At 44.8% G+C, this 14,430-nt stretch overlaps 3 protein-coding genes across 3 annotated transcripts in view; 2 read left to right on the top strand and 1 right to left on the bottom strand.

The window, feature by feature from the left end:
- Positions 1-14,430, bottom strand: part of LOC310808416 (uncharacterized protein) — a 211,979-nt gene that overhangs the window by 165,736 nt on the left and 31,813 nt on the right. The gene's annotated exons all lie outside the window — the stretch shown is intronic.
- LOC310808428 (histone H2A) lies at positions 2,611-2,997 on the top strand (the record flags this gene model as incomplete). The annotated part of the gene is made up of 1 exon (XM_083675333.1): positions 2,611-2,997. One exon carries the CDS (start codon positions 2,611-2,613, stop codon positions 2,995-2,997), a length of 387 nt encoding a protein of 128 aa, XP_083531459.1.
- Positions 3,717-4,193, top strand: LOC310808449 (histone H3.2; the record flags this gene model as incomplete). The annotated part of the gene is made up of 1 exon (XM_083675354.1): positions 3,717-4,193. Exon 1 carries the CDS (start codon positions 3,783-3,785, stop codon positions 4,191-4,193), a length of 411 nt encoding a protein of 136 aa, XP_083531480.1. The 5' UTR covers positions 3,717-3,782.

Genomic DNA, 14,430 nt, shown 5'->3' with positions numbered 1-14,430 from the left:
CGATGTTAAGATGTTCAGTGATTTCTAGTCGTTACATTGTGCCATGAGCGCGGGCTGAGCGTGTCGGAGATTTAGGGTGCCTTTTTGTTTTTTCTCTCCCTCTGCCTGTCTAGTTCGACTGCTGGAGTGGTGTAGTCAGTAGTTGTCTCTAATAAACGGCTTCCTCTATGGATACAGTGAACACGGTGTACACGCTTGGCCGATTTGTCGGGACAAAGGTGGTTTAAAAAATTATATATAATATATGGACATGAGTTAAACGGTCTCGAACAGAATGCACATACGGGTGATCTCGTACCATCAAGAAATTAGCCTACCACCAACAGCCCACTTGTCTATTTGTAACATGCCTTCATTTCATCCTGATGACATTAGGCTGGCAAATTTGTGCCAGGTGTGCAGTGACTTGGAGTAGTCCAGTTTAATTTCTTTATTAGGCCTGTGTTTCCATTTAACTTGACGAAACCATTTGTGTATGAATTCCTGCATTTTTGCAAACTTGGTCCTCTTTTGACCTGTTTTATTCTGATTTCCGTGTTATTTTCTAATTTCCCGATTTTATTTGGTTTCTTTTAAGTGAAGCACGTTGAGTGCTACATAAATAACGTTTTTATTAGTGAGAGGATAATGCAACAATAAGGCTACTTACAGTCTATTGTATTAATAATCATCATCCTTAGGCTGTTGATATTGTTGGTGTCTTCATCGTCAGTCTATTCATATTCAGAATAAATACAATACATTTGGATGTCTTATCTTCAAGAGGGACGACACAGAGCACCAATCAAAGGTTTATCGTGTGTCAGGAGTGATTACAATGCTGGTTTTATATGGCAATTTATTGGAGACTTCCTCACAGTAGACCTGTACTGTAGAAGATGAAGATGAGAGGAAACCGTCGCCCTGAAACCCAAGAAGGTGACCCCCAAGAAGGCAGTGGAAAAGAAGACCGCTGCTGCTCAGAAGTCTCCCAAGAAGGCATGGAAGCCCGCGACAGCCAAGAAGGTTAAAAGGCCACCAAGAGCCCCAAGAAGACCAAGAAAGCCGCAGCTGTCAAGAAGGCTCCGGCTAAGAGCTCCAAAAAGGCCACCAAGGTAGCCAAGGCAAAGAAGGCTGCCCCAAGAAGAAGTAGACATTCAACACTGTTCATTTCGACATGTACCACAAAAAGGCTCTTTTAAGAGCCACCCACCTTTCCATAAAAAAAGTGCATCCATGTACCCAGACAACTTTCTCAAATCAAGTTTATTTGAATGAAGTTCACGCTGAACTACTGATGATACACATGGGAATAATAACACTTATACTTAAGATTGAAGTACCAGCTATGATGGAATTAACAATTAGGACAAGCTTCTACACAGGCTTCTACACACGCAAACGTTAATGCTACTGTCTCCGTACTGTCTCCGTAGGTCCATCTGTCTGCGAGAGGGTAATACACTTAATTGACCCATTGGAAAGAATCAACCAAAAAAAACAAAGCTAACTGGAATGCTATTTGACCCTACACAGAGAGCACATAGTTACAGAATACCTGACCACTGTGACTGACCCAACACTAAGAAAAGCTTTGACTATGTACAGACTCAGCGAGCATAGCCTTGCTATCGAGAAAGTTTGCCATAGGCAGACTTGGCTCCCAAGAATAGACAGGCTGTTGACACTGTCCACAAAATGAGGTGGAAACTGAGCTACACTCCCTAACCTCCTGCCAAATGTATGATCATATTAGAGACACATATTTCCCTCACACACAGACCCACAAAGAATTCGAAAAACAAATTAAACCTGAATAAACGCCCATATCTGCTAGGAGAAATACCACAGTGTTCCATCATAGCAGCACAATTTGTGAACTGTTGTCATAGAAAAGGGGCAATTAGTGGAGCACAAACACAACTGTAAATACAGTCGTTATTTAACTATGTATTTATTTTTCATTTAGTACTTTAAATAGATGCACATTGAATCAACACATTGTACATCGTCAATAATATAATCATATAAATGCCAAAACGTTGACATTGTTTTACGTTTATTATCCTTGGAATGTTTGTTGTTATTTTTTATTGGTTATTTCATTTTTGTTTATTTGTAATTTCACTTGGATTGGCAATGTAAACGGTTGTTTCCTATGCCAATAAAGCCCTTTGAATTGAATTGAGAGGGGAAAGGAGGAGGCTATGCCAAAGTACACCCATTTGTTTAAATCTCAACATATACAGGTGTAGTTCAAACCTAATGCACGTAAAAAACTTAGTTCAGATATACGTGGGACGAGTTTGAATTGTCGGTCCAACGACTTAGCAAGTGTCCTTCACAGAAAATAAACCAAGGCCAAGGAGTTTCAGGATGAAAAAAACAACTTTGTATCATTTTTATTTGAGTAAATATTTAAATATGTAATTCAAACTTAACACACGTAACAACTTACTTTAAATATATGGGGGACAATTTTGAATTGTAGGTCCGACGACTTAGTGCGTCTCCCCTTGCCGATTGGATGAGGTTACTCCCGCCCGGTGGCCAATGAGCGCCGGTTGGGGCGAGCTATAAGAACGACACTCACATGACTCAAGTCATTTCAGAAACTTGTCCGAATCAAACATGTCTGGAAGAGGTAAAACCGGAGGCAAGGCGAGGGCCAAGGCAAAGACCCGTTCTTCCCGCGCTGGACTCCAGTTCCCGGTGGGTCGTGTGCACAGGCTCCTACGCAAGGGCAACTATGCCCAGCGTGTGGGCGCTGGCGCGCCGGTTTACTTGGCCGCCGTGCTCGAGTATCTGACTGCTGAGATCCTGGAGTTGGCCGGCAATGCCGCCCGCGACAACAAGAAGACTCGTATCATTCCCCGTCACCTGCAGTTGGCCGTCCGTAACGACGAGGAGCTGAACAAACTGCTGGGCGGTGTGACGATCGCTCAGGGTGGTGTGCTGCCCAATATCCAGGCAGTGCTGCTCCCCAAGAAGACCGAGAAGGCCGTCAAAGCCAAGTAAATTCTGCAGCGTTACTACTCATCCCCAAAGGCTCTTTTAAGAGCCAACCACTTGTGTCTCCAAAAGTGCAATGCGTTCCTCCATCCCTCTTGAGCTGCGCTGACTAGGTTAAGGGTACTTCACGATGTAGACTACACATGAGGCAGAGAAAACACAATACAGACATTTAGCCGCACGCATCATGAGGCCAATCCTCCATCCTCATAGGGTTTTAAAACATTCTTCCATATAATTGAAGTTTACTTGGTTGACATTTTCTATAAGCGGAGCGAGACAGCTATAAAAAATGAGATCATTGACAAACTTTCCGTTTTTGTCAGTAACATTGTTTCAAATATAGATGCATCTCTTTGAAGCCAACTGTTAAGAACAGCTTTGGCTTTCAAAAATACATTTGTTTTCAAGATTACACTTAAACACTGTACCTTTTACAAAGGATATTGTGTAATGAAGTTAATGATGATGTTGATAATGAACATGTTAATGTTAATCATATTCAGCCTCAAACTTGATGCATCCGAGAATAGATTAACTATATTTGGGGGAAAAACAAACAACGAAGAATGCGCGCCAAGGAGGGAGCGGCAGGGGTTTAGGGTTTGAATTTATGGCGGCAAGGGTGGACGGGGCTCGTGTCCAATGACAGCCGAAGAAGGAGGTGACAACGGGCCAATGAGCTCGTCGATATTTTCGCCCAATCGGAGCACGACGGTTGCCGGCTTTATAAACTGCACATGGTAATCTGACTATCTATACCTCGACTGTAAAAGACGAAAGATAGCGTCATGGCCAGAACTAAGCAAACCGCTCGCAAGTCCACTGGTGGCAAAGCTCCTAGGAAGCAGCTCGCCACCAAGGCTGCCCGTAAGAGCGCCCCTGCCACCGGCGGCGTGAAGAAGCCTCATCGTTACAGGCCCGGCACCGTGGCTCTGAGGGAGATCCGTCGTTACCAGAAATCCACAGAGCTGCTGATCCGCAAGCTGCCCTTCCAGCGCCTGGTGAGAGAAATCGCACAGGATTTCAAGACCGACTTGCGTTTCCAGAGCTCGGCTGTAATGGCCCTGCAGGAGGCTAGTGAGGCTTATCTGGTCGGTCTGTTCGAGGACACCAACCTGTGCGCCATCCACGCCAAAAGAGTGACCATCATGCCCAAAGACATCCAGCTGGCCCGTCGCATCCGTGGAGAGCGCGCCTAAGATGACCAGTGGCAGACTGATCTGAAAGAAAAATTCCCAAAGGCTCTTTTAAGAGCCACTCCAGTGTTTCTCTCAGAGGCGTGTTTCCATTTACAATTTGTATGGTCAATTACACGTCAGTCAATGGGTAGCCAACAGGGAGGCTGACCGTAGCTACCAAATAGCCGAAATAAATGTAGGCCCATTAAAAATTGCGAAAGGCCGTGATGTGGGTAAATTTATTGTAATGGAATAATGTGGAGAACGCATAATTAGTAACGATCAATATTATATTAATTGAACTTGAAGAATAGCGCATTGTTAATGTTAGCTGGTAGGCTATGTAGCTAGGCAGCTATTGCAAAATGTCAGTGACGTGTGCCTGTGATCAAGAGAAGAACAACTGATTTACACAGCATACTTAATATTGTCTGTCATACTGCATCTGTCTCATGGTCTCTGTAGACCTAGGCCATGATGTAGGGCCGGCTCTGGCTCCTGATGCCCAGGAGCCACTTGGACTTGGCCAGGTGTTTGGGTCTGGTGGTGTTGAGGTCATCCAGCGGGCACCAGGGCTGTCGACCAGCAGAGGGGGCATCCTCTCTGGGTGGGGTTTGACCCCGGGGGGCAAGGGCATGCCATCGTCCATGAAGGAGCCCTGGGTCAGGCTGGATGTGTCATGGGTCATCTGGGTCATGATGTGCCGGTTGTCGATGATCAGGTGGTAGGCTACGGCAAGCTGGTCCTGGGGGGAGCGGAAAAGGAGGAGTGGGATGGAGTAAAATAGGTGGAGACATAAATAAAATGTGGGAAATATTGATGTTATTTTTTATTTGTATGATTGAGAACTATTGAAAAAACTCACAACATTCAATTAAGTATTTATGATACCTTTCTGATATTTATGATGGTGGCCAACTCTACCTCGGGGTCTCCGCTGTACAGTCCGGACATGACCTCTGACTCGATGCTCTCAAACTTCTCACACACCTCTGTGACCGCCTCCTCATCTAGAATGGTGGCATCATACGACAGGTCCTCAGGGAACTGGTACTCCGGCAGGTCCTGCTTGAACCACTGATGTTCCCTGAGACACAAACACACACACACGACTGGTTGGTCACTCCTAGGGAAATTACATAAATTCAGTATTCTATCTCCTTGGGACATCTGTTTTTTTGCTCACTAATGGACAAAAGAAAAACTACAGGACTATTCTAGGAATTTCCAGCCTCAATTTGACAAAGTGCACTGTAATGTGAACTTCAACTCACAATGAGTCATGAAAGATAGTCAATCCTCGATCAACATTATCTCTACATCTAGAAACTCCCTATTGTAAACAGATGATCATCATTGTATAATGTCCCGTTTATCCCAATCTATATCAATTCCATCATGATTCTGAATGGTGAAACATCACAACACTAAAAGGTTTGTGACGTCACAATACTAGAATGTTTGAATCTAGAATGTTGACGTTGATAAGCTCCGATGTTGATTTAGAATTCAGTTTTGGTAGCAACAACCCCAAAGCTAGACAAGCAATTCATTTCTGCAATATAAGATTCCAGTTTTGCAAAATGAGCTTCTATTTCCAGCAAATTGACCCCTCTGAACCAAGGAAGGGACAAGGAAGACAGCTTCCTGGACAACCATCAAATTCCATCAACAATGGTGAGTTTCAAACAGCATTTGCTTCTAAAGTAAGGTCATTGCCTAGGCTTATTTTCAAGTACTTCTCAATATTCCATGTTCAGAATGAGTATGTGCTTACACCACTGCTTGTTAAGTGCTAATACCATGTGTTTGTGTCTTTCAGATCAGCCAGAGCCTTGGGTTCAGCAGTTCTTGTCAGGCCCTCTCATCGCGACCCCAGTGAATCTTCACGGGCAGACTCTGAGATATGTGGGCAATTTCAAACTGCAGATTGTGCAGCCCCCTAGACCACTGGTGGTACAGGAGGAAGAAGAGGAGGTCTCACCTCCACCGAGCCCTCTGTCTGATTCAAGGGAGGAAGACCTGCAGACACCTGAGACTGAGTACACTGTTTCTACAGTAAGTACCTCTCATTTTATCTCACAGCAAGATCTTTCGACTGAATATTACAATATCCTACCAATTGCCTTATTTCATAATATGTTCATTTTCTTTTCTTTTTTTGTAATTAATATTTTTTATAATATGTTCATCTTCTACAGCCTTCCTCTTCTGGATCTTCCCCGCCAGTGCGGGAGATCACTTCCCTGGCAGAGGACCCCCACTATGTACCAAGCCATTTCCGTGAGCGCTGTGTTGGAGAGGAGGAAGAAAGGCGGTCACCCCAGCCTCAGTTCACTGCTTCAGTGAGTACCTCTCTCTCTACCAGACTCTCAATACTGTTAAGTAAGAGTGAAATAGAAATAAGACGGTTAATCCGCAAGTGGGTTGACAACATTTACCATCGTAATAGTCGTCCAAAACTTAAGTGCCTCTCTTTTTATCTCCTAGCAAGATCTTTAGACTATACAGTCTGTACTATATTATACAGTCAGTGTACATCTTAATTATTTTCTTATTATATAATTATTCTTATTCAATTTTTTTTTCTACAGCCCCCTGGAGCAATCGCAGTGAAGGAACTCAGACATGTGGGGACATTCAACTACCCTCAGCCTCTCACCATGGTGGGGTACCCCCCCACTGGACCATGCCCACCCCAGATGCTCCCTGCTGCAGAGGGGAGAGGATGGTGGACCCCCCAGCCTCAGTTCAGGGCTCCAGTGAGTACCTCTCTATCTACCAAACTCTCATCACAGTTAAAAAACACTTTCAATTCATAATCAATTTGTGTGAAATGTTGCACCATTTGACAAATAATTGCCAGAAACAAGTCAGATTATCTGCATGTGGCATGAGTGAATTTAACATGGTAAAGGTTCACCAAAACATATCCTAACTTCATTTTCTACAGCCTGGGACAATTGCAGTGGAGGATCTGAGATACATGGGGACATTCAACCACTCTCAGCCTCCCACCATGGTCGGATACCCACCCACTGCACCATGCCCACCCCAGGTGCTCCCTGCTGAAGAGAGGAGAGGATGGTGGACCCCCCAGCCTCAGTTCAGGACTCCAGTGAGTACCTCTCTATCTATCAAACCATCATCACAGTTAAAAAACACTTTTAATTCATAGTCAATTTGTGTGAAATGTTGCACCATTTGAGAAATGATTGCCAGAAACAAGTCAGATTGTCTGCATGTAAGATGATTGAATATAACATGCTAAAAGTTCTACAAAATATAACCTGGCCATCCTCAGTCTCCTATCATGGTGGGGAACCACCCCACTGGACCATGCCCACCTCAGGTGCCCCCTGATGTAGTGAGTACCTCTCTATTTACTAAACTCTCATTACAGTCATAACAGTTTAAAGAAATTGTGAAATTGTGAAACCATTTAAAAAATGTTTGCCAGAAACAAGTCAGATTATCTTTTTTCTACAGCCTTCCGTTCCTTGCCTTCGGACTCCGGTACAGGCTGACACGCTCAGTTTCCAACAGTTGGACTACATAGAGCAGTGCCAAGAGAACTTGTTCAACCAGGTCATCTCCATCGAACAGAACCACCTCTCACAGCTACAGTCCAACAGCGACCTGTCTGAGGAGGAGAACGGGAGGCGGTACTGCTTCCACGCAGAGCGGGAGGACTACGCTAAGTGGGTCCGCTCCTTGGAGCGTGAGGTCTACGAGCAGAGAGTGAAAAAGCTGAGGAAGAGAAAGACCCGGACAGAGAGCAGAGAGAAAGAGGTGGTGGAGCCTTCACAAAAGAGGCAGCATGAAGAGGTGGTGGAGCCTCCACAAAAGAGGCAGTGTGTGAGCCCCGACCTGCAGTGGCTCTTCACAGAGGGGGAGGCCTTTCCGGGGATTCTGGACTTGGCTGCATTGATGGGCTTGAGTGACAGCTCAACTTCTTACTGACTGAATGGACTGTGCCCATGTGTTTACTCAATACTTAATCATTTTGTTTAAGTAGTAGTAGTAATACAAAAGTAATAACAGGATAAGATAGATAAGCATATTAATAAATAACATAACCATATTAATAAATCATAATTATGCTTTAGAGAAATTGTGATGAGTCTTGTTTTCGTTGAGATCTTTTCCTGGGAAGTTAATCAAACAATGTTGATCCAGTTAATTCAGTGTGTGTGTATGTGTTTGTGTGTGTGTGTGAGAGAGAGAGAGAGAGAGAGAGAGAGAGAGAGAGAGAGATGGGGAGAGAGAGAAAGAGAGAGAGAGTATGTGGAGGGGGTCAGGCGGTCAACTACAGTACAGGAGGTCAGGCGGTCAACTACAGTACAGGAGGTCAAACATTGAGGCTCAAAATGACTACTAAGCTTTTATACGTGGTTATGCATTATGTATATGTCATATCTGTGTCTAACATGCGACTAGTTCATTTGTTCTTTAAAATAATTCATACATGGTTATTAAAAAAAAAAAAAGAAAGATTCATTAAAAGTCTGCTATGATTATGAAATGAAGAATATAAATGGAGTGAGTGGAATGAATGGATGGAATGGAAACAAGTCACATGTTAGACAGTAATTTGCTTTGGCTTCACCTTCAATAACTTTAGGAAATGTATTTGCTGCTTATCAGCTATGTGATGAGGGGTTACATGGTTATAGATAGTTAGAGGGTTTTTTAAATGTAGGTGCCTGATGTCTTTGATCGTGGCTCTCTTCAGCGGGTCAACCTGCATCATGAGCATGAGAAGAGAGGCCACAGGGTGAGTCAGGTACTCTGGGATGTAGAACACCCCTCCTCTGGTCTTCTTAAACAGAGAAGGGACATGCTCATCATCAAAGGGTAGAGTAGCACACAGCAACGCATACAGAATCACTCCACAGCTCCATAGATCCACCTCAGGGCCGCATATAGCCTGGAGCAGGGGTGAGAGGGAGTTACACACACACACACACACGTACATGCACACAAACACATATGCACACACACACACACACACACATCTTCCTATGATGACCTCGGGGGTTAGGGTTAATATGTGTTAGAATATTTAATTAAAAGAGTTTCGTTGCAAAACGCTACATCCATCATTTTCAGAAATGTGCTTCATCTTCTACAAAATGATTGTTGAAATCAAATCCCATTGTGATACATTTGGGGACAGTAGCTATGTTCAGTTATTTGCTGACATAATAATCATATTCTTGTCATCAGTGTTGACCATTTACATATTGAATGATAAATGTAACCAGAAAATTGTTCATGGTTTTCTGGTGTTTTGGAATGAACCTGCTTGTATGTTGATGTTGTTGACCTGCGGGTCAGGGTGAGGTCTCTAGTACTCAGCGGTATCTTCATAACGATTGGCTAACCCAGCCTCTAAGATCCACACAAACAGACTGTCAGACTGCAAATAGACTGCCCTCAACACAGGGAAAGGCTAAACACCAGTTGCTCCCTCCCTCCCCTCCCCTGCTCCCTCCCCTCCCCTCCCCTCCCCTCCCCTCCCCCATCACCCCCTCTCTTACTTAAAGTGGCAATCTAGGATTCAAACAACAACAACAAAAACAAAGTGGACACCCTGCCACAGCTGAGGGATGGGGCTGGAGAAATGTAACCACTCTCAATTTCAGGTGAAAATATTATAATTTAACATGGAATCGTTAAATTGACAACATATGAATGCAACTAAGTAATGATCTTTACTTAAATTAATTATATTTAGCCATTCATTATTGAATAATATAATTTATTAATGCCTCATGAGTTTAGTTCAACTGTCTTACCTTGTCAGAACCAAAATACAGTGGGGGAAATAATTATTGGATCCCCTGCTGATTTAGTTAGTTTGCCCGATTACAAAGAAATGAGCGGTCTATAATTTTGATGTTACTTTTATTTTAACAAATAGAGACAGAATATCAACAAAGAAGTCCAGAAAAAAACACATTATATAAAGTTATAAATTAATTTGCATTTGACCGAAGGAAATAAGTATTTGATCCCCTACAAACCAGCAAGAATTCTGGCTCATACAGACCAGTTATATGCCCATGAGGCACACAGATTAGTCCTGTCACTTTAGGAAAAGTACTCCTAATCTCTGCTTGTTATGGGTATAAAAGACACCTGTCAATAGAATCAATCTCTTCCATTCCAACCTCTCCACCACCATGGGCAAGACCAAAGAACATCAGGGTAAGAGTTGTAGACCTGCACAAGGCTGGAATGGGCTACAAGACCATCAGCAAGAAGCTTGGTGAGAAGGAGACAACTGTTGGTGCAATTATTAGAAAATGGAAGAAATACAAAATAACCATCAATCGCCCTCGGCCTGGAGCTCCATGCAAGATCTCGCCTCGTGGGATAAGGATGATCATGAGAAGGGTGAGGGATCAGCCCAGAACTACACAGGAGGAGCTTGGTAATGATCTCAAGGCAGCTGGGACCACAGTCACCAAGAAAACCATTGGTAACACACTACACCGTAACGGATTGAAATCCTGCAGTGCCCGCAAGGTCCCCCTGCTCAAGAAGGCACATGTACAGGCCCATCTGAAGTTTGCCAATGAACACCTAAATGAATCAGAGAAGGCTTGGGAGAAGGTGATGTGGTCAGATGAGACCAAAATTGAACTCTTTGGCATAAATTCGACTCTTCGTGTTTGGAGGGAGAGAAATGCTGAATGCTACAATCCCAAGAACACCATCCCCACCGTCAAACATTATGCTTTGGGGTTGTTTCTCTGCTAAGGGTACAGGACGACTTCACTGCATTGAGGGGCCAATGGACGGGGCCATGTACCATAAGATCTTGGACGAGAACCTCCTTCCCTCAGCCAGAGCACTGAGGATGGGTCGTGGATGGGTCTTCCAGCATGACAATGACCCAAAACATACGGCCAAGGCAACAAAGGAGTGGCTCAAGAAGAAGCACACTATGGTCATGGAGTGGCCTAGCTAGTCTCCAGACCTTAATCCTATAGAACATTTGTGGAGGGAGCTGAAGCTTCGAGTTGCCAAGCAAAAGCCTTGAAACCTTCAGGATTTGGAGAGGATCTGTAAAGAGGAGTGGACCAAAATCCCTCCTGAGATGTGTGCAAACCTGGTGACCAACTACAAGAAACGTCTGACTTCTGTGCTCGCCAACAAGGGTTTCTCCACCAAGTACTAAGTCATGTTTTGCTTGGGGATCAAATACTTATTTCCTTCTATCAAATGCAAATTAACTTTATATAACATGTTTTTCTGGACTTTTTTTGTTGATATTCTGTGTCTATTTGTTAAAATAAAAGTACCATAAAAATTATAGACCGCTAATTTCTTTGTAATCGGGCAAACTAACAAAATCAGCAGGGGATCAAATAATTATTTCCCCCACTGTATCAATGGTTTGTCCCTGTTTATTCAGTGGTGTTGAGCCCCATCTCTGTGACCATCTCTGAGTCGCAGGTAAACAGCTTGAAGGTGATCTGGGGGCCTCTACAGCCTGAGTCTGTGCAGAGCTATAAGGTGGAATACTCAGCCCTGCCGGGGGGTAAACTCCACATCAACAACATGGGCAGAGGGCAGAACTCTACAGTGCTGACCAACCTTCAGCCCAACACTCAGTACCTGGTCACCGTGAGTGCACATCACTCCTCCGGTGATATGTCTGCCAGGATGTGCGCTCAGGAGGGTAAGATCGGCCTTAAGATAAAGAAAACTTGATAACTTGAAGCTATTACAGATGATTAAAAATACCCTCAAAAGTTTTATTGAGAAATGATAGGGAAATAGTAGCATAAGGTTACCTGTGTGGTATGCATGTCTCTTTCTGCTCAGATCAGTCTGAGAGGACATTTGTAAACAAATTGGCAAAGCAGTTTGCTGCTGAAGCGACAAACCTTATTACAATTTTGCTCACTCACTCACCCCCTCCCTCTCCCTCCCTCTCTCATTCACTTATACTCTCTCATTCCCCTTTTCCTCTTTCTTCCAATCTGCCTATCCACCTCCAGTCATGCCAGCTCTGGCAGACCTCCAGTTGACCACAGTCGGCAGTGACTCTGTGCAGGTGGACTGGAAAGGCAGAGTGGAGGGTCTGAAGGGCTACTGGCTCATCTGGGAGGGAGAAGACCACCACCGCAGCCGTGTGGCGGCCACCGCTCCTCCCTCTACCTGCCCCCTGACTCCCTGAACACGCAGCTCACAAACCTTCCCCCAGCCGCCCGTGTGTGTATGTCACCCATCCACAAGACAGCGCGTGGAGAAGGCCTCTGCTGTGGCCAAGAGGTCAGAGAGGCCGACCAGCAATTTTGGCTTGATCCCCACCCTAGGAGGGAGCTGGATGTGAGCTGGTGACTTGTGGCAAGTTGGCAAGCTAACTTGTCTTCCTTTACCGGGTAGTAAGTAAACTGGCTTATGGACTGGAGTAGATATAAAACCCAGTTAGCTTGCTAGGGAGGGCCAGAACAGAAACCCTTGCTTTCATGGTGGTACTGATAGATGGTTGTCTAAATATTACTGGCACACATTGGAAAAAATAAATGTTATCGCAAATAATTCAATTTTCACATCCGGCTCCCTCCTAGGGTGGGGATCAAACCAGCAACCTCCCGATTGCTGACCGGCCTCGGTTATTGGTGTCATATCTAAGGCTCCTACCACTGCCGTTGTGCGCTTGAGCAAGGCACTTAACCCCTAACCGCTCCTGCGGCGCCTGATTATGGCTGCCCTGTGCCCAGAGCTCTGTTCTTGTGGGTGCAGTGTGTGTGTGTTGTCTCGGGAAGGGTGTGCATGTGTCAAATTCCTACAATTGATGAGAATTAGATTAGATTAGATTATATTAGATTCAACTTTATTGTCATTGTGCAGAGTACAAGTACAGAGACAACGAAATGCAGTTAGCGTCTAACCAGAAGTGCAAAATAGCAGAAAGTGCAATGAACAGTATTTACAGGTAGTGCAATATATGATCAGTAGTAGTGCAGTATAATATAAGCAGTGCAGTATAGCAGTATATGAGTAGCAAGTAGCATTATAGCAGAATAAATAGTTACAATATGAACAGTGTAGCAGCATATGAGCTGTATGGGTAATGCAGTCTAGCAGTATATATGTATTAACAGTAACATGAGGTAGATGCAGAATAAGTATAAATATGGAATGCCGTATAAACAGTATAAACAGGTATGTACAGTATGTGCAGTAGTATTAAAGAAAATATAGGATATGTGCATTATATGCATTATGAACAGTATGAACAGTATGGACAGGTATGTACAGAAGAGCAGTGGTATTGAGTAAGAGCAGGGGAGGGGAGTAATAGTGCAATTGTCCGGGTGGGGGGGGGGGGGGGGGGGGGTTGCAGGGGTAGTAGGTTGTCAGGTCGGTGCAGTGTTCAAGTTCAGTAGGGTGACAGCCGCAGGGAAGAAGCTGCCTCTGAACCTACTGGTTCGGGTGCGGAGAGACCTGTAGCGCCTCCCGGAGGGGAGTGGGGTGAAAAGTCTATGGTTGGGGTGAGAAATGTCCTTGACGATGCTGCGTGCCTTACGCAAGCATCGTTTGCCCTTGACAGCCTCGATGGAGGGGAGTGAGGAAGCGGTGATGCGTTGGGCAGTTTTCACCACCCTCTGCAGTGCTTTCCGGTCCGATGCCGAGCAGTTGCCATACCATACTGTGACACAGTTGGTAAGGATACTCTCGATGGTGCAGCGGTAGAAGTTCACCAGGATCTGAGGAGACAGATGGACCTTCTTTAGTCTCCTCAGGAAGAAGAGACGCTGGTGAGCCTTCTTTATCAGGGTGGAGGTGTTGAGGGTCCAGGAGAGGTCCTCAGAGATGTGGACACCCAGAAACTTGAAGCTGGTGACTCGCTCCACCTCAGTCCCGTTGATGAGGATGGGGGTGTGTGCGCCAGCTTTAGACTTCCTGAAGTCCACAATGAGTTCTTTGGTCTTCTTGGTGTTGAGAGCCAGGTTATTGTCGTTGCACCACACTGTTAGGTGCTGGACCTCCTCCCTGTAGGCCGACTCATCGTTGTTGCTGATGAGACCGATCACCGTTGTGTCGTCTGCAAACTTAACAATGGTGTTTGAGCCATGTACAGGTGTGCAGTCGTAGGTGAAGAGGGAGTAAAGGAGGGGGCTCAGCACACAGCCTTGTGGAACGCCGGTGTTCAGGGTGAGGGTTGAGGAGGTGTGGTTGTGAAGCCTGACAGACTGCGGCCTGTTGGTCAGGAAGTTTAGAATCCAGTTGCAGA

This window comes from Argentina silus (assembly GCF_951799395.1).
Source record: "Argentina silus genome assembly, chromosome: 8".
In the NCBI taxonomy this organism is placed as follows: domain Eukaryota; kingdom Metazoa; phylum Chordata; class Actinopteri; order Argentiniformes; family Argentinidae; genus Argentina; species Argentina silus.
Note: the sequence above shows the minus strand (reverse complement) of the source record. Positions and strands in the feature narration are given on the sequence as shown.